General features: G+C 44.5%; 1 protein-coding gene across 2 annotated transcripts in view; it reads right to left on the reverse strand.

Annotated features, from left to right (window-relative positions):
- Positions 1–16091: 16091 nt before the first annotated feature.
- tcp11l1 (t-complex 11, testis-specific-like 1) overlaps positions 16092–20735 on the reverse strand; it is a 32811-nt gene continuing 28167 nt past the window's right edge. Inside the window, exons 8-11 of one of the 2 annotated variants that reach the window (XM_034177220.1) lie at positions 19894–20075; positions 17346–17518; positions 16994–17224; positions 16092–16182 (exon numbers count right to left, since the gene is read on the reverse strand). In XM_034177220.1, the coding sequence (XP_034033111.1) occupies positions 17001–17224; positions 17346–17518; positions 19894–20075 (579 nt within the window). In that variant the 3' untranslated portion in view covers positions 16092–16182; positions 16994–17000. Of the gene's footprint in view, positions 16183–16988; positions 17225–17345; positions 17519–19893; positions 20076–20735 lie in introns of both variants that reach the window. The other variant, XM_034177219.1, reaches the window with a different exon arrangement.

Below are 20735 nucleotides of genomic sequence, written 5' to 3' on the forward strand. Positions count from 1 at the left end.
GCGCGTGCCCGGCCACGCCCTTCGTCTCGTTCCCGACGGCGTTCTTCTAACCGATTGTCTAATCGTATGACGAGATCAATAAGCCCATCTAAATCCCGCGGTTCGTCCTTAGCCACCAGGTGCTCCTTTAGAACCAACGACAGTCCGTTTACAAAGGCGGCGCGGAGGGCAGTGCTATTCCAGCCGGACCTCGCAGCCGCGATGCGGAAGTCGACTGCATAGGCAGCTGCGCTCCGGCGCCCCTGTCTCATTGACAGCAGCACGGCTGAAGCGGTCTCTCCTCTATTTGGGTGATCGAACACTGTTCTGAACTCCCTCACAAACCCATCATATGTCTGAAGGAGCCGTGAATTCTGCTCCCAGAGCGCTGTAGCCCAAGCGCATGCCTCACCGCGAAGCAGGTTTATTACATAAGCTATCTTGCTAGAATCAGTCGCGTACATGACAGGACGTTGTGCGAAGACGAGCGAACACTGCATAAGGAAGTCCGCGCACGTCTCCACACAACCTCCGTACGGCTCTGGAGGGCTTATGTATGCTTCCGGGGAAGGTGGGAGGGGTCGTTGAACGACCAGTGGAACGTCACTGTTTTGCACAGGGTCAACAGGAGGGAGAGCCGCAGCAGCGCCCTGAGGGCGCGCCTCCACCTGCGCGGCAAGAGCCTCCACCCTGCGGTTAAGGAGGACGTTCTGCTCGGTCATTAAATCCAACTGAGCCGTGAAAACGGTGAGGATCCGCTGCAACTCACCGATCATACCTCCTGCGGGCGCCTGTGCGCCCTGTTCTTCCATTGGCGGTTCAACAGCCGGTTGACGCCCCTCGGGATCCATGACGTTGGCCGAGATATCCTGTTGGGAAAGTGTAAGTACACGGACCCACAACAGGGGGCGCAAATGAACGGACAATGGAATAGGTCAAATAACAACACTTTACTGTTGCGAACGTGCACAACAAAAACAACAAATTACAACAATGGACAAAGTTCAATTCACAAAGCTGTCGTGTGGGCAGGCTCGAAGATAGGAGACGCCTCTCCAAAGTAGAACCGGAACCACACGGTTTCCTCCGCCACAGGACCCCGGGAATACTGGAGCCGCCAAGTTCCGAACTCCCAGGTGGCCACTGCCTCCGCGTGTCGGACCTGGTACTGCTGGCGAGGAACAAGAACACAATTAAACGTGGGCGCGTTTGCACCCAGCAACCTGCACGGCAGGGAAGCTACCTCCACCTCTCGTTGGAGAAAAAAGTCTGCAATCACTCACAAAAATCACAAAGGTTACTGTCAAGCAGTCAGCTGAGATTATTACCTTCCAGGTAGAACGATATCTCGGCAAAGAGGTGGAGACGTTGTCCTGCTGATATACTCATGCCGATCAGATGATTGGTAACAGCTGTTGCCGGTGATGCGTGACAGCTGTCACCCTGGCTGCTCCTGTGAGGCGGCTGCGCCCTCTGGTGGCTGGAGCCCGCACTCCAGACAGGGCGCCCTCTGGTGGTGGGCCAGCAGTACCTCCTCTTCAGCGGCCCACACAACAGTAGAGAACCTGTTGCTAGTGCTTCATTATAAACATCTAAAAGCAGAGGGGTAATCTGATCTAAAAATGTTTTGTAAAATTCAGCACTGTAACCATCGGGGCCAGGGCATTTACCATTTTGCATATTCAGGATGGCTTGTTTTACCTCCTCTTTCGATATCGGTCGGTCTAATTTTTTCTTATTTTCTAGGCTTATAGTGGGTATTTGAAGATTTAAGAAGAAGTTTTCTATTAATTTGACATCATTTCGGGATTCTGAGGAATACAATTTAGAATAGAAATTCTTGAATGTATTATTTATTATGTCTGGATCTTTTGTTATTTGTCCTGTATCTGTTCTAATTTCTGGAATTAGCCTGGACATTGCTACTTCTTTAATTTGCTGAACTAATAGTTTGCCTGTTTTTTCTCCGTATTCATATTGTTTGTGTCTTAGTTGTGTCAGTTGTTTCATCGTTTCATTTGTGTATAAAAGGTTGAGTTTTGTCTGTATTGATTGTCTTTTCTTATACAAGTCTGGTGATGGGGAAGTGGCATAGATTTGATCAATTTCAACAATTTCTTGGGTTAGTTTTGTTTCCTCTTCCTTACGCTGTTTGTTTATCAGACTATTCATTGAAATAATTTGGCCTCTTAGGTATGCCTTTAATGTTTCCCATAGGGTGGATCTTTTAATCTCAGGTTCATCATTTATTTGGAGGAATAATTTAATTTGCGTTTGCAATTCATCTACTGTTTTTTGTTTTTTAGGAGCGTGTTGTTAAATAGCCATTTTTTAGTTGGTAAACTGTATCCTATCTCTAAATGGAATGATACTGGACTATGGTCAGATATAACAATTGCTTCATAATCACAATGTTTGATATTTGTTAGAAAGGAGTAGTCAACCAGAAAGAAATCTATTCTATAGAACGAATGTGTACTGGGGAGAAATAGGAATATTTTCTTGTGTTTGGAGTTAAGGTTCTGAATGGGTCAATCATTTTGGAGGTGTTTTTAAATCTTTGAATAGTTTTGGTTGATTTTGATATGTTAAGTGTCTTTTGGGAGGATCTATCAATTGTAGGGTCTAATACTTCTCCACCAATAATCAAACGATGAGAGTCCATGTTAGGGATTGCAGTGAAAAAATTAGAAATAAAAGTTTCATCATCAATATTGGGGGCATATATACAAGCTAGAATAACCGGGTTATTATATAATTTTCCAGCAACAATTATATATCTTCCACGAGGGTCAGATATCACTTTTGATGCTATGAAGGGAACTGTCTTTTTAATAATAATGGCTACCCCTCTATTTTTTCCAGAAAACTTTGAATGATATACTTGACCTATCCATTTAGCATGTAATCGCTTATGGTCTTGATCTTTTAAGTGAGTTTCTTGTAGAAATCCAATATCCATTTCTAGATTTTTAAGATGAGACAACACATTTCCACGCTTGATGGTACCATTGAGACCTTTACAGTTCCAAGAAATCATTTTAACAAAGATTTGGTGTCCGATACTTTTTAAGCGCTTAGCCATGATTATTTAATTGGAAAAATATAGCTACTCATTTTTGTGTTTTTGGACAGCCTCCGATTAAGACTAAGGTTAAATTGTATACCGATGCAGGCAAAAACATATAAACAAAAACTCTTGAACCCCACGAACCCCAATCCCTCCCTGTGCTCCCCTGAACTAACTACTCTGTAAGAACTATGACAGAGTAAAAGCTTGAACCGAGTCAAAAAGTGTCTAAACTCAGAGGAGTGCTTGAGTGTAAACATTAGACTTACCACTAAGCTCCTATTTTCCTTTTTTTGTTGTTGTTTTTTCAGACCATATTACTTATGATTAGGCCATTACAAATGTAATAGACACCAGATAATATTATAGTATTCTTGTTTCAAATTATAAATGTAGTTAAGATTATGTGCAAGGTACCTGGTAAATTGTTTATTTCAGTCTGCTTGGGCCATTGCATTGAGTGCCGTTTTGATACAATTTTTCAATTCCCTTCTCGATGAGATGCCAGGTATTTTTCCGCTGCATCGGGGTCAGTGAAAGTTGTTTTGGAGCCGTCCTGTGTCACGAGCTTCGCTGGGAAAAGCATTCGGTACTGGATTCCGGCGTTGCGAAGTTTGGCTTTAACTTGGTTGAAGGCAGCTCGTTGTTTTCCCACCTCTGGGCTCATATCGGGGAAGATGTGGACCTGGGATCCTTCGTATGACAGCTTGCCTTTGGCCCGGGACAGAGACATGATTTTACTTATATCCGAGTAATAGTGGAGGCAGGCGATTATGGGTCGGGGACGTTCGCCACTGCGCGGTTTCGGGGCAGGGCTCCTGTGAGCTCGGTCAATAACAATAGGAGTGGAGAAGTTTTCCTCACCAAGCACTTCAGAAAGGAATCTGGATGTAAACTCGGTCGGCTTGTTGGACTCAGCTCCCTCCGGGATATTTAAAATTCTTATATTCTGGCGGTGGCTTCTGTTCTCCAGATCAAGTAGTTTAACCTGCATTTTTTTATGCTCACCGGCGAAAGACTGGTATGATTTCTCGAGAGTCATGAGTTTATCCGAGGTGTCATTAAGGGACTGTTCCATGGTGGTCTGTGTATGAGCCACTTCTGCTTGCTGTGAGAATAGTTTATCAACTTTCTCGGTTAGCTCGTCACGTATAGCATTGATGTCCACTTTGGTGGTTTCCCGCAGGGCAGAAATATCATCACGTTTTTCTTTGCGGAGACCTTCCATCGCTGTTTTGATGATGTCCGGGTGCCGTCGGTAGAAGTCGGCCAGGAGGGCTGGGTCCAGGATGAAGCTCCTCTTCACCCAGGAGCATTCCTCAGGTCCATACCCCTCCCAGTCCACCAAGTACTGGAACCCCCGGCCCTTCCGACGGACATCCAGGAGCCGGTGCACGGTCCAAGCCGGCTCCCCGTCGAGGCGGGAGGTGGCGCCAGTCCAGGGGCAGGAGGCTGCGCCAGTCCAGGGGCACAGAGTGGAGAGGTATGGCAGGGCTTGAGACGTGATACATGAAAGACGGGATGAATCCGCAGTGAAGCTGAAGCTGCCAGCTTAACTGCGGCCGGACTGAGGACTTTGAGGATGGTGAAGGGTCCTATGAATCTGTCCTTGAGCTTTTGGGATTCCACTTGCAGGGGGATGTCCTTTGTGGATAGCCAAACTGCCTGCCCGGGCTGATATGTAGGGGCCGGGGCACGCCGGCGGTCTGCATGGGCCTTGGTCCTCGTCCGGGCTTTGAGCAGGGCAGAGCGGGCGGTACGCCACACCCGACGGCACCTCCTCAGATGGGCCTGGACCGAGGGCACCCCGACCTCTCCCTCCACTAGCGGGAACAATGGGGGCTGGTACCACAAACACACCTCAAACGGGGAGAGGCCGGTAGCAGATGATACTTGGCTATTGTGAGCGTACTCGATCCAGGCCAGATGGTTGCTCCAGGCCGTCGGGTGTGCAGAGGTCACGCAGCGGAGGGCCTGCTCCAAATCCTGGTTCACCCGCTCTGCCTGTCCGTACGTCTGAGGATGGTACCCGGACGAGAGACTTACAGTGGCCCCCAGTTCCCTGCAGAAACTCCTCCAGACCTGAGAGGAGAACTGAGGACCACGATCCGAGATGATGTCCGATGGAATGCCATGCAGACGCACGATGTGGAGGACCAGGAGGTCTGCAGTCTTCTGGGCCGTCGGGAGCTTCGGGAGGGCCACGAAGTGGAACGCCTTGGAGAACCGGTCCACTATCGTGAGGATGGTGGTCATGCCCTGGGACGGCAGGAGGCCCGTGACGAAGTCCAGGCCGATGTGAGACCAGGGGCAATGAGGCATGGGCAAAGGCTGGAGGAGGCCTTGGGCCTTATGGTGGTCGGCTTTGCCCCTGGTGCAGGTGGTGCAGGCCTGGACGTATTCCCGAACGTCGGCTTCCAGAGACGCCCACCAGAAGTGCTGCCGGACCACTGCCATGGTTCTTTGCACCCCTGGATGGCAGGAGAGCTTGGAACCGTGACAGAGGTCTAGGACTGCAGCCCTGGCCTCTGGTGGGACGTACAACTTGTTCTTTGGACCAGTCCCCGGGTCCGGGTTCCGTGTCAGGGCCTCCAGGATGGTCTTCTCCACGTCCCAGGAGAGGGTGGCCACGACAGTGGACTCGGGGATGATGGTTTCTGTTGGGTCTGACAGCTCGGTCTTGACTTCCTCCTCGTGCACCCGGGACAGGGCGTCAGATCGTTGGTTCTTCGTCCTGGGGCGATATGTGATCTGAAAGTCAAAACGCCCGAAGAACAGTGACCAGCGGGCTTGCCTGGGGTTCAGACGCTTGGCAGTCTGAATGTACTCCAGGTTCCGATGGTCCATGAAAACCGTAGATGGTACCGAAGCTCCCTCCAACAGGTGTCTCCACTCCTCCAGAGCCTCTTTCACCGCTAGAAGTTCCCGATTGCTGACGTCATAGTTCCTTCCGGATCCGAACCAGGTGGTACGCATTCCTAAGATCGAGTTTGGTGAATATTTGGGCTCCATGCAGGGGCGTGAACACCGAATCCAATAGGGGCAACGGGTATCAATTGCGAACCGTAATCTTATTCAGCCCTCTGTAATCGATGCATGGACGGAGTCCGCCATCCTTCTTACCCCCAAAAAAGAAACCTGCACCCATCGGGGAGGTGGAGTTCCGGATCAACCCGGCAGCTAATGAGTCCCGGATGTAGGTCTCCATTGATTCGCATTCCGGACGTGAGAGGTTGTACAGCCTGCTGGATGGGTACTCAACGCCCGGGATCAAATCAATGGCGCAATCGTACGGTCGGTGCGGAGGAAGAGTGAGTGCCAGATCTTTGCTGAAGATGTCAGCAAGATCATGGTACTCCTCCGGTACCGCCGTCAGATTGGGGGGGACTTTGACCTCCTCATTAGCTGTCACACCAGGCGGAACCGAGGATCCTAAACACTCCCGGTGGCAGGTTTCGCTCCACTGAGCCACAACCCCAGACGACCAATCAATCCGAGGATTGTGCTTTATCATCCAAGGATAACCCAAAATCACACGGGAGGTGGACAGTGTTACAAAAAACACAATTTCCTCCCTGTGATTACCAGACACAACCAACGTCACGGGCTGTGTCTGGTGTGTGATTAGTGGAAGAAGGGTGCCATCTAGTGCCCGTACCTTCAAAGGTGAAGGTAGAGCCACTAGAGGGAGCCCGACTTCCCTTGCCCATCTCCTGTCCAGCAGATTCCCCTCCGACCCCGTGTCTACCAGTGCTGGGGCGTGAAGGGTCAGATCCCCACTCAGGATCGTAACTGGGATGCGTGCGGATTTACGGGGTTTACCCGCGTGCGTGTTATGGCCCACCCTTAGCCCAGTTTCTAAGGGCGGGCATTGTCGTTTAACCGCTTGGGGCAGTTCCTCTGTAGGTGCTCAGTCGAGCCACAGAAAAACACTCACCGCGGGCCAGCCTCCGTTGTCTGTTATTTGATTTGACTTTGGCCCTGCTCGTGTCCATAGCTTCGTCAGCAGGGGGAGCTGTTGCCACACGGGAGTCTCTGACTGTGGAGAGTGGGGACAGCGGCACCCTTTCAGACCCAGAAGGAAGAGGGACGGCTCGTGCCCGGCCACGCCCCCCACCCTGCTCCCGACGATGTTCCTCTAATCGGTTATCTAATTGTATAACCAGATCAACAAGCCCATCAAAATCCCGTGGCTCGTCCTTAGCCAGTAGATGCTCCTTCAGGACCGGAGACAGTCCATTTACGAAGGCGGCGCGGAGCGCAACATTATTCCAGCCAGACCTCGCAGCCGCGATGTGGAAGTCGACTGCATACTCCGCTGCACTCCGACGCCCCTGTCTCATTGACAGCAGCATGTTTGAAGCAGTCTCGCCTCTATTGGGGTGATCAAAAACCTGTTTGAACTCCCTCACAAACCCAGTATATGTCGTTAGAAGCCGTGAATTTTGCTCCCAGAGCACCGTAGCCCAGGCGCGTGCCTCTCCTAGAAGGAAATTTATTCCGTAAGCCACCCGGCTAGCATCTGACGCGTACATGACAGGACGCTGTGAAAAGATGAGCGAGCACTGCATCAAGAAGTCCACGCACGTCTCGACACAGCCTCCGTACGGCTCCGGAGGGCTTATGTATGCTTCAGGGGATGGTGGGGGGGTTCGTTGAATGACCAGTGGAATGTTTGTCTCTGGCACTCGGTCAGCAGGAGGAGGTGCTGCAGCAGCGCCCTGAGCATGCGCTTCCACCTGGGCGGTGAGAGCCTCCATCCTCCGATTGAGAATAATGTTCTGCTCGTTAACTAAGTCCAACCGAGCAGTAAAAGCGGTTAAGATGTGCTGCAGCTCACCTAACACGCCTCCTGCTGGCGCCTGTGCACCTCGCTCTTCCATTGGCTGTTCAAGCGATGGTTGACGCCCCTCGGGATCCATGACGCTGGCCGAGAAATCCTGTTGTGAAAGTGTAGGAACACGGACCCACAACAGGGGGCGTAAATGAACGGGCATGGATAAGCCAAAACAGTAACAATTTAATGTTATGACGTGCACAACGGAATACAGACAATAACAGGTTTGGAAATACAGTCAATTATACGTTGAGTGACGTGTGGGCAGGCTCGAGGATAGGAGACGTCCGTCCAGAAACGAGCCGGATACCACACGGCTTCCACCGCCAATGGATCTGAAGAACACCGGAGCCGCCAAGTCCTGGGTCCCCAGGTGGCCACCGTCTCCACCGTCAGACCTCGTACTGCTGGCAGAGAACAGAAACAGTACAGATCAGTGTGAGTACGCACACTCAGTAATCCCTCAGTCTGTGTTCCTTAGGGAGGGAGCACCGCCACCTCCAATAACACACTCGTGCAGCTCCTGTTTAACCACTTATCTGGTTGGGGTGTGAGGCGAAGCCGTCGCTATTGACACCAAATGCCAATCCAGCAGACAAGGAAACACCACAGGAAAACGGCTGCAAAAGAGATCAGACTATGGCTCAGTTTAGATTCTGCAGAGAAATTACCTCTATGGTAGCTGATTTCTCGGCGGGGAGGCGGAGTTGCAGTCCGGCCTTTATGGTGGTGGTGATGAGTCGTGGATGAGTGACAACTGTCACTCCCGGTTGCTCCGACGCCCTCTTGTGCTTGAAGCCCACACTTCAAGCAGGGCGCCATCTGGTGGTGGTGGGCCAGCAGTACCTCCTCTTCAGCGGCCCACACAACAATGCGTTGACTATTAGAAGTGCATTTCTGACTTTATGACCGCCTACTTGACTTTCACATTGCAAAGATTGACTTTTTACTTGAAGAAATGATGGGAAATGTAATAATCTAAGTTTTACTGTTCATTTTTATATGATGTTGAAAGAGCAATATTGCATTGTCTTGAATTTCAGAGGCAGTGGTCAGAATCAGTGAAGAATGGTCCAGATACATAATTAAGAGAATAATTTGTTCCAGGCATCAAATCAAATCCAATCAAATCAATTTTATTTATATAGAGCCAAATCACAACAAACAGTTGCCCCAAGACGCTTTATATTGTAAGGCAAAAGCCATACAATAATTACAGAAAAACCCCAACGGTCAAAACGACCCCCTATGAGGAAGCACTTGGCGACAGTGGGAAGGAAAAACTCCTTTTTAACAGGAAGAAACCTCCAGCAGAACCAGGCTCAGGGAGGGGCAGTCTTCTGCTGGGACTGGTTGGGGCTGAGGGGAGAGAATCAGGAAAAAGACATGCTGTGGAAGAAAGCAGAGATCAATCACCAATGATTAGAGTAGAATGGGAGGCAGAGCCTTCAGCTTTCAGGCTCCTCTCCTGTGGAACCAGCTCCCAATTCAGATCAGGGAGACAGACACCCTCTCTACTTTTAAGATTAGGTTTAAAACTTTCCTTTTTGCTAAAGCTTATAGTTAGGGCTGGATCAGGTGACCCTGAACCATCCCTTAGTTATGCTGCTATAGACTTAGACTGCTGGGGGGTTCCCATGATGCACTGAGTGTTTCTTTCTCTTTTTGCTCTGTATGCACCACTCTGCATTTAATCATTAGTGATCGATCTCTGCTTCCCTCCACAGCATGTCTTTTTCCTGGTTCTCTCCCTCAGCCCCAACCAGTCCCAGCAGAGGACTGCCCCTCCCTGAGCCTGGTTCTGCTGGAGGTTTCTTCCTGTTAAAAGGGAGTTTTTCCTTCCCACTGTCGCCAGGTGCTTGCTCGTTTTGACCGTTGGGGTTTTTACGTAATTATTGTATGGCCTTGCCTTACAATATAAAGCGCCTTGGGGCAACTGTTTGTTGTGATTTGGCGCTATATAAATAAAATTGATTGATTGATTGATTGATAGCGAGGGTGTCTGTCTCCCTGATCCGAAATGGGAGCTGGTTCCACAGGAGAGGAGCCTGAAAGCTGAAGGCTCTGCCTCCCATTCTACTCTTACAAACCCTAGGAACTACAAGTAAGCCTGCAGTCTGAGAGCGAAGCGCTCTATTGGGGTGATATGGTACTACGAGGTCCTTAAGATAAGATGGGACCTGATTATTCAAAACCTTATAAGTAAGAAGAAGAATTTTAAATTCTATTCTGGAATTAACGGGGAGCCAATGAAGAGAGGCCAATATGGGTGAAGTATGGCATGAGTATAATAATCGCTCGCTTCTCTTTAACTTGAGACCAGAAGACCCTGGGTTCAAATCCGCCCCCTGACTGGAAAATCACTAAGGGCCCTTGGGCAAGGCCTTTAATCCCCCATTGCTCCCGGTGTGTAGTGAGCGCCTTGTATGGCAGCACCCTGACATCGGGGTGAATGTGAGGCGCTTTGAGCGTCTGATGCTGATGGAAAAGCGCTATATAAATGCAGTCCATTTACCATTAGTTATGTTTGTCACCGCACAGATGATGAGCCAATTCTATTCCAACATACTATTATTTGCAGTAATACCTTTTTTGTTACTTCTTTTATGAAGAGTGCTTAGGATATAAACTAGACAGAAAATGTACATTTTGGTTATTGATGCCATTGTATATGATTTGTAATGGTCACATTATGTAAAATTTGTTCATTTTTTACTGTTACTGGGACCTATGTTATTTGGACATCACAGCAATTAGTGTGAAATGTTGAGTTTTACAATTTCAAGCTGTGATTCAGTTTCTTTTGGTGGCCATTTGTAGGCATGCCACGCCTACTTAATTTGCATATTTCACTGGCGTCCACCCCTTAAATTGTTAATTGTAACCTAAATTTGATCAATTGGCCCATTTGTGGCACCTTAGAACCTCTACTGTTTATGTCAATGACATGATTAAATTGCTACCTTATTTTGGATGTATATTTCATATATAGACTGATGGTACTCAAGTAGAGTCTCAGGCTGATTATTACTAAAAAGCCATAATAATTTAGCATTTTATTATCTGTATCAATTTAAGGACACCAGTCAAACTCTTCTGTAGTGACTTGAACTTGGACTCTAAGATTGACTACATTCAGACTTGGAAGTTGGAGACAAGGATTTCAATCATTATTTTTTTGTAATAGCCTATAATAAATTGGCATAAAATATCAAAATCTATATTAATTTTAATCCCATCAAGGGAACTCAACCGGGACTCACCTTCAGTGAATTGGACTTGAACTCAAACTTGAAGATCAACTACATTCACACTTGGAAGATGGAGACAATGGACTCCAATCCCCCCCCCCCCGTTATAGACCATAATATATGGCATAAGAGATTAACATCTGCATAAATTCTGGAAAGGAGGGTACGGCCGATAGTCAAACCTCGGATTGAAGAGAAACAATGTGGGTTCCGTCCTGCCCATTCAACAACCGACCAGCACTTTTAGGGGGAGGTGATGGTCTAGTGGTTAAGCATTGGGCTTGAAACCAGAGTATCCTCGGTACAAACCCCAGCCTGACCGGAAAATCACTAAGGGCCCTTGGGAAAGGTCCTTAATCCCCAAGTTGCTCCCGCTGTGTAGTGAGCACCTTGCATGTGAAGCATAATTGTAAAACACTTTGAGCATCTGATGTAGATGGAAAAGCGCTGTATAAATGCAGTCCACTTATTTACTATTTACTCTCACAAGAATCCTGGAGGGTGCCTGGGAGTATGCCCATCCAGTCTACGTATTTTGTGGACTTGGAAAAGGCATATGATCGGGTACCTCGAGAGATACTGTGGAAGGTGGGAGTATGGAGTGAGGGGGTCCCTTCTCAGGGCCATCCACCCTCTGTACTCACAAAGCAAGAGCTGTGTTTGGGTCCTCGGCAGTAAATCAGGCTGGTTTCCGGTGGAGGTTGGCCTCCGCCAGGGTTGTGCCTTGTCACCAATCCTGTTTGTGATATTCATGGATGGGCTATTAAGGCATAGTCGGGGGGGAGGAGGGTTTCATCACTGCTTTTTGCAGATGTGGTCCTACTGGCTTCATCGCCCTGTGACCTACAGCACTGGGTCGATTCACAGATGAGTATGAAGCAGCTGGGATGAGGATCAGCACCTCTAAATCTGAAGCCATGGTTCTCAGCAAGAAACTGATGGATTGCTTACTCTGGGCAGAGAATGAGGTCTTGCCCCAAGTGAAGGAGTTTAAGTACCTTGGGGTCTTGTTCACAAGTAAGGGGACAATGGGACGTGAGAATGGCCGGAGAATCGACGCAGCAGGAACAGTGTTGCATTCGCTCTATTGTACTGTTGTGACAAAAAGGGAGCTGAACCAAAAGGTGAAGCTCTCGATCTACTGGTCAATCTGTCATACTGTCTATCTATGGTCACGAGGGTTGGATCATAACAGAAAGGCCTAGATCACAGGTACAAGTGGCCGAAATGGGCTTCCTCAGGAGGGTGGCTGGTGTCTCCCTTAGAGATAGGGTGAGAAGTTTAGTCATCCATGGGGAACACGGAGTAGACCGCTGCTCCTTTGCATTGAAAGGAGACAGCTGAGGTGGTTCGGGCATCTGGTAAGAATACCCCCTGGGCACCTCCCTAGGGAGGTGGTCCAGGCACATCCATCTGGGAGGAGACCCAGAACTAGGTGGAGAGATTATATCTCCACACTGGCCTGGGAACATGTCAGAATCCCCCAGTCAGAAGTGGTTAATGTGGCCCAGAAAAGAGAAGTTTGGGGTCCTCAGCTGGAGCTTTTGCCCCCACACCCAGTCCTGGATAAGTGGTTGAAGGTGATGATGCTGATAAATTCTAATACTGCAAAGGGAACTTGGAGCCAAGCTCAGACTCGAAGACTGACTGCATTCAGACTTGGAAGTGGGAGAAAAGTAATCAGATCCCCCCCTACCTTTTTTTTTTTTAGTAATAGGCATAATAATGTTCCATCAGATACTCATTTTGCTACTGCAATGGGGACTTACTAACTTGATGTCATTCATAAAATCTGCAACTCTACAAGTTTAAATGGAACTAAATTCTGACATAAACAGCATCACACTGAAACCCTGAGTGATCACACCACAGCAAAACCAATGAAGAGTTTTATACAGTGATTCTCTTTCTGACTTCAGTCCCTTCGATTACTCCCTTGTTTGCACTCCAGGCCACCACAGCAAATCCGAGGTGGATCTGCACATTGAATTGGCACAAGTTTTATGCCGGATCCTGTTCCTTACTCAACTCCACATTACATGGAGAAATGTCAGGGGTGGGGTTTGAACCGGGAACCTTCCACACTGAAACCAAGTGCACTAACCACTTGGCCGTGAAACAAACTGATCATGTGAAGAATAGATAACATCCTACATACAGAACTGGTGAAGACAAAGGCAAAAATGCTGTAGAAATAAAATCTACACATCACAGGACAATGTACAGTAAATAAAGCAGTTGTGTGAAGCAAACAATACTTTCATTGTCAGACAGTCAATGTGATCAGACATTAAGCTAAACTTTATTAGTTACTGGGACTCAAATCGTTCACCCGTCCTGGTCAGTCTCTGGAAAAAAAGTGTAGATTATACACACTGACAAAATTCAAACCCATAAACATACAAGTGAATTGTTATAAACATAAGCGGTTGAAAATCAGAAAAATTCTAGTCTATCCAGAACACCTGTCTGGTCTCTCTTCAATACTCATCCATTTATTACAGTCAGCTTCTTGTTCTCTTAATGAACCTCACAGCATCTTCTCCCTCTGTGCTCACGTGTAAATTATAAAAAGTCTGTAATGCGTTTTTGTTGTTGTTGAGTCTGTGTAGGAGAACATTTCGAAGCAGCACAGCAACATTCTCGTTTCACTGAATGATGAGCCCCACTGGCTGCCTGTTCATTTTTAGAAAGGTTATTAATACTTCAGTGATTGCATTCGGGTCCCCCGACTGCACATCTGATCTCTGAATTCTCCATGAGCCGGAGCAGTGTTTCAGAGTCCCGTGTGGGTTCATATTCAGTGCAAAGGTCACAGTCCCACAGCTCAGTAACTTTCTTAAAAATTAAACTTTTAACAAGGGCCTTTTTCTAATAGGGTTCTTCTACAGTCTTTTTAGTTGATGTCATTTGTTTGTCAAGTATTTGCAGTATTGATTTCTCTGAACTGTTTCTGCTCTATTTTAAAAGGCTGCCAATGGAAATCTTTTGAATAGTGCCTTTTTTAAAATTTTAAACTCTTTTAACATATATTGTTACTCTAACTAAACTGATTGTTTTATCTGTAAATTGCTTGTATTTTAGTTATTTTAATGTTTTCTTGATGATGTTAACTTGTTTCTTATGTGTGCTGCTGCCTTTCTTGGCCAGGTCACCCTTGCAAAAGAGGTTTTGATCTCACTGGGCTTTTATCTGGTTAAATAAAGGTTAATACATAAAAAAAAATAATTTTTGAATTTATTTTTCAGCTTCCTGTAATGCGTGCAGCAGTACCAAGTGTGAAAGGCACTAATCAATACTTATTTAATCCCTTTTATCTTTAATGACACAGTTCTATCATTTTGCATCTATCATTTAGGCTAATTACTTTTTTGGTAACACATAATCTCCAAAACTGGTAGAGGAAAAGCATTTGGTGTCATACCAAAACACAGTTGTGTTTGTGCATTTAGGCATGAGAATTTTATTGATAGTGATGCAATTACTGAGTCTACTGGATGGCCTGACTCTCCAATCAATTACTGAACAATTTTCTGTGTGGCCAAAAAATGCTGCCCAACACAAATGCAGCAAGCATGTTTTTAGGCATTTCTATGGTAACGGAAATACAAGGACAGCATTTAAAATTAGCTCTGATTGTAATTCTGTTACTGTATTATTACAGTTCAATGTTGCAAAAACGAATGCATCATCATGATGATGCATTCGTTTGTCATTAAAAATACATATATTAAAATACTGGCATTGGAAAGAGAAACTGATAACATTTGAGGCATACGATTCTGTTGGACTTGGAACCAGTTCCCGATCCCCATCCGCAATTGTTTTGCACTGGCAACAATACCCAGCCATGCTGCTAGTAATACTAAAACAATTCAAGTGGCAAATAATTAAAAATTAATACTAATCATCATCATCATAATCATAACAATAATTTTAAATTAAAATCCATGTGGAACAAGTAAGAACACAAAAAAAATGATGCTTGAAATACAGTTTTTAACAAGAGGATAAACAAACTACCCTGATGATTTAATGGTCATCAAGGAATAATTATCCTCTTCTGCTAGTAATAAATAAATACATTTTGGATGACATGTCCCATATCAGTTGTACAAAAAAAGCTGTCTGGTACAGATCTACAGGTCAGGTCTAGTAGTGTTCCCTGGTGCCGTACATTGGCACATCCACTGCATACACACACGGGTCCTGGATGGCAACCACCAGTGCATCCCCACTTCTCTAAAGTAACCATCTATTTGCTGCAATCAGGTTTAATGTGGGCGTGTCCGTGTCCTTCTCCAGTTGCTGTGGTCCTCGCCACAGAGGCACCTACGTGATGCATCAGCAAAGAAACACACCACATGGCCAAATGTGTCAGAGGTTCTCTCGCAACCAAAGTGATGCGAGGATACGGTAATAAGACAAACAGAACGTACAAAACATATTTGACAGAACACTCAATCACAGAAAATGTTGCAAATAAGCAACATACACAAGCCATTATTTGAAATGGGAGGATAACTGATGTGGTGCATATCACACGCCCAGAGGAGCAGGCTACATGAGTAAGTGTGTATTGTGATGTTAGGCCAGTCCCTAAGGCAGGAGAGCGTTCCTAAAACCAGAGCACGAACACGTTCCTAAAACCAGAGCAGGAACCCCAGTTTGACTTCAAGATGTACCATCACTCAGTAAGCAAGTTCCTTGGATCGAAGGTTCCCATAAAAACTAAGCACTGTCCGGTGTTTGGTGTCAGTTGTTACACAGTTAGAGCATTGCACAATTTTAACTGCTATAAGTCAATAAATAGCCAATAAATTCAACTACTCTAAAGAAAGCCTCATGCCTGAGAAATGATCAAGTCTGTGACTGAACTTTATTAAAACAACCTTCCAAAGCTGGCTTTGTCCACTGAACTCTGCAGAGAGAGAAAAAAAAAAAAAAAAAAAATCACAAAAACACACTCCCTTGTTAATCCTTTACCACTTCTCAATGGTGCCGATGAGTCTGATCGAATCTCCAGATGATTTTTAATTCATGTTTTTAGAGCAGCAGCCCAGAGCATTTTGGTCAAACGAACAAGGTACCAATATCTGAGTACAGGATCATATACTGTGTAACCAAACATATACAGGTGTTAATGTCTGGCGGAAAGCCCCTGCTGCTTTTGGCCCCTGGGACCCTGAAGAAGGGGCAAAAAAATGTGCTGGGTCAAACACTGTGGGTACCACATAAAACCAAGTTTTTCAAAATGGGCATACTTCACAGACTTTTGAAAAGGCCCTGCCAGACATATTGTCCTCTGCGTAAGGGTCGCCAGACCCCCCCTTGAAGGGGTCCCTAAATTTAGTACCTGAATATAAAGATTTTGGTGGTACTTTTAAGGTTTAACCTAGCTAAATTAAACTACTGCTGTAAAACTGTCCAATTTTGGGGGTGTCTGGCAGGGCCAATGCAGCAGACAATTTGTCTGGCATTGGTCATTTTATACTTAGTGGAGTGTAATGTAAACTTGGTTTTGTGTGGTACCTTCAATGTTTAATCCAGCCCATATTTAGGGACCCCTTCGAGGGGGTCTGGCGACCCTTACGCAGAGGACAATATGTCTGGCAGGGCCTATTCAAAAGTCTGTGAAGTATGCCCATTTTGAAAAACTTGGTTTTATGTGGTACTCACAATGTTTGACCCAGCACATTTTTTTGCCCCTTCTTCAGGGTCCCAGGGGCCAAAAGCAGCAGGGGCTTCCTGCCAGACATTAATACCTGTATATGTTTGGTTACACAGTGCATGATCCTGTACTCAGATACTGGTACCTTGTTCATTTGACCAAAATGCTCTGGGCTGCCGGTCTATTTATTGCTTAGGCCTCTGTGGTGGGACATTCCCCTGCTGTCAGTACGTTCTGGAGAATCTTTTGGTAGAAAGGAGAGAAGACCAACTTGTTGAAGTTGACAAGGCGACAGAAACGAACAGTGAGCTCCTTCAGTTCTTTGATGACTGGAGCCAGACCTCCTGGCAGAGTTGGGGGAGTTTTATGATGACTGGATTCCAAGGAAGCCAGAAGGTAGCTATGGACACGAGAATCTATGGAGGATAAGAGGGAAGACAACATCCAACTGATCGGTTGCTGCCAAATATGCAAGTCCAAACAGAGACAAAGCTGCAACCTGGTGCAGAATGTCGGCCCCGGGTCGGAGGCTCTTACCCATCAGCTTACGGACTGTGTTGTCTGGCTGAATGGTGGCTGTGATTTGTCCCTTCAGCGTGTTCTTTCGGTCAGCAGAGAACGGAGAGTAGCCATGCCGGCACAGACACTGACTCAGCTCAACACAAAGTTTCTCTGCAATGGTCGCTAAGGCGTCCTCTGCACTAAAAGACCTTGACGTAGGTTAAAAAAAAAAGAAAAAAAAAGAAATACAAGATTAATACAGAGCAAAAAACTTTGGGCGCCAGTTTTAAAACTGATGCAAGAGCAAAGGTTGAGAGGAACCATATGACACTGATTTGACTTTTACCATCAAAGAGGTCAAAATCAGTCTAAGTAGAGATCTGTGATCAAGCTCACTAAATACGTTTAAACACTGTGGAAATATATAAAAGCGATGCAGTTAAAGCTGTATGTGTTTTAGCCTGCAGGCACAGATGCACCCATATGATTTAAGTACAAACCCAAATAAGAAAAATTTGGGGCAATATGGAAAATGAAGGGGAAAAAAAATAGTGATTCTTGTATTTATTTTGACTTCTGTTTCATTGCAGACTGTATGAATCAAAGATATTTCATACTTTCTGTGGTCAAATTCATTTCATTTGTTAATATACATCCATTCCACGCTTTATATTGTATGGGCTTGCCTTACAATATAAAGCGCCTTGGGGCAACTGTTTGTTGTGATTTGGCGCTATATAAATAAAATTGATTGATTGATTGATTCTGCATTTAAGACCTGTTTTAAAATGTTCCAATAAAGTTGGGACAGAAGCAATTTATTCTAAATAAAAAGATTAAATCATCACTTTGACAGCCAGTTATTTTGAGACAAGTCTGGGAATGAACACATGAACATTTACAAGTCTCAGAGTTCACTTACATCAATTATTAAGAAATACACAATATATTTTGCTATGCATGTATAATTCTGACCTTGTGTGGATTAGAGAAGATGCAAAATAAATACAATTTTTTGCACCCAATTCTTGTTTTACAAAGTCATCAATGATACAGTAAATCATAAAATCTTGCTTTCTAAGTTAAATAAATATGGATTTAAAGCTGTTGTTTATGAATGGCTTGGTAATTATTTATTAGAGAGAAAACAGTATGTTTTTCTCAATTTGAAACCTGAAATCAATTCTATTGATTGTGGAGTTCCTCAAGGTTTGATTTTGGGACCGATTTTATTTATAATATCTATCAATGATTTTGCATCCGTTTCTGCCACTACATTTCCATTGTTGTTTGCTGATGACACTACTCTTTTTATTTCCAGCAAAGATATACATGGTTTGGTTAAAAGTTTAAATAATGATCTCTTGAATTATTTGATGTGGTTTAAAGTTAAATTATCGTTAATATAAATAAGTCTAATTTTATGTTATTTGCTGGCAATACAAATGTAATCATGATCAAATTAAAATTACATTGACAATGAAGAAATATCAAGGATTTCTTTTATATGTTTCTTGGGTGTATGCATGGATGAAAAATTGTGTTGGAAAGAACATAATGAATATGTTTGTAAAAAAATAACTAAGTCAATAGGAATCATAAGTAAAATAAGATATTTTGTACATTACAAATGTATTTTAACATTATATTGCAGTTTAGTTTATCCTTATTTGGTTTATTGCAGTGTTGTATGGGGAAGCACCTTTGCAACTTATATAAACAAAATTTTTCTTTTGCAGAAAACATTTGTTCGTATAGCTTCTTTTTTGAAACCTTGTACTCCAAGTGCAACTTTGTTTTTCAAATTGCAGCTCTTAAATATCTATCATATAAATATTTTCCTGACTCATATATTTGTCTTCAGAGCGCTTCATGATACTAGTTTTGTGCATAACCATCAAATTCATAATTATCCAACAAGGCAGACTTCATATTTGAATTTATTTTTGCATAGAACAACTCGTTATCAGCGTCATGTCAGATATCACGGTGTCAAATCTTGGAATAATACAGTACATCTTTTAAATCCATCCATCACCTTAAACAGATACAAAAGTCGATTAAAATTAAAGCTCTTACATGAGTATTTATAATGATAATATATTGCTTGGTTTTGCTTGATTTGCATCTTTTACATATTATGAACTGATAATTGTTTTGTGTCATTTTTGTTTTTGTTGGGAGAGGTCTTTGATAAGCCTTCAGCTTCTACCTCTCCCCTGCACATGTATCCTCCACATTGTATTTTTATGTTATGTGTATGTATATGTGTTTACATGTATGTGTGTACGTATGTTTACACACACACACACACATATATATATGTGTACTTTTTTTTATTTATTTTTTGAAATTTGTGACTTGATTGTGTGCTAAATAAATGAAATGAAATGTACGTTGGCAGAAGAACAGTTCAAGGACATTATTTAAAGCCCTCAATTACCATGATGCCCATTCCCATGATGAGTGTATGTAAACCACCAACTGTAACTGCAAAGCTTTGATATATTTTTCTGTTGCTGCTTGTTCATAGTACAAGTAGAAACCATTTACATGACCCTGAAAGCAGGTTATTTGTACTCACTGTGTGTGCAAATCTGCAAGAATGGCATTGACAGTGTTTTTGAGTATATCCATGAGGCCTGGCAGGCCCGAAATGGATTCCCCTGTCGTCGTGTAGACGATGAGGAGCACGGAAGAAAGCAGAACTAAACGATCAGCCTCCAGCTGCATCTCCTGAAACCGAACCCGGTCCATTAAAACTGTCTGGAGAGACAAGAAATAAAGTGAGGAAATAGACGGAGGTCAACAAATATTAGGATTCGTATTAGGTATTTCAGGAACAGTTTACAGGACTAAGCAAAGTTTCGGCTTTCGAAAGAGTATCTTCTCCTATAATAAACGGTACTGAAAACTATAGTATAAGGAGAAATGGGTGTTCTTAAGATTTTATTCATTACATGGTAGTTGAATTGTGTGTGTGTGTGAACTGATTAAACTGGAGTCTTTGGATTTGGATTCTTATAAAATCGAGGATGTGGGTGTTTCCGGTACAAGGCAAGGATTTGTTTATTGAAATATCTTCTGTGGACATTTAATCGCACTTGGGTCAATGAATGGACAATCTAAGGAGAATTGGGAGACTGTCCAATGGACCACTAACCATGTCTTGTTCAAGTTCATGTTTCACTTTATTTATCCTTAAAAAGGAAATTTAGTGTCCAAGACACACATACAAACACCACCAGACGCCAACAACATTGTACGCACAACACAAGACACTCAACAATAAAAACACTCCTTCCCCCCCAAAACCAATGACAGAATCCAGTTGGACAGTACACAGATAAAACTGTCATCATGAACATGAATAAATAAATAATGGCATACTGTATATAAAAAAACCTGTAAGAAATTCAAGAGATA

This window comes from Thalassophryne amazonica, chromosome 8 (assembly GCF_902500255.1).
Source record: "Thalassophryne amazonica chromosome 8, fThaAma1.1, whole genome shotgun sequence".
NCBI classification, from domain to species: Eukaryota; Metazoa; Chordata; class Actinopteri; order Batrachoidiformes; family Batrachoididae; genus Thalassophryne; species Thalassophryne amazonica.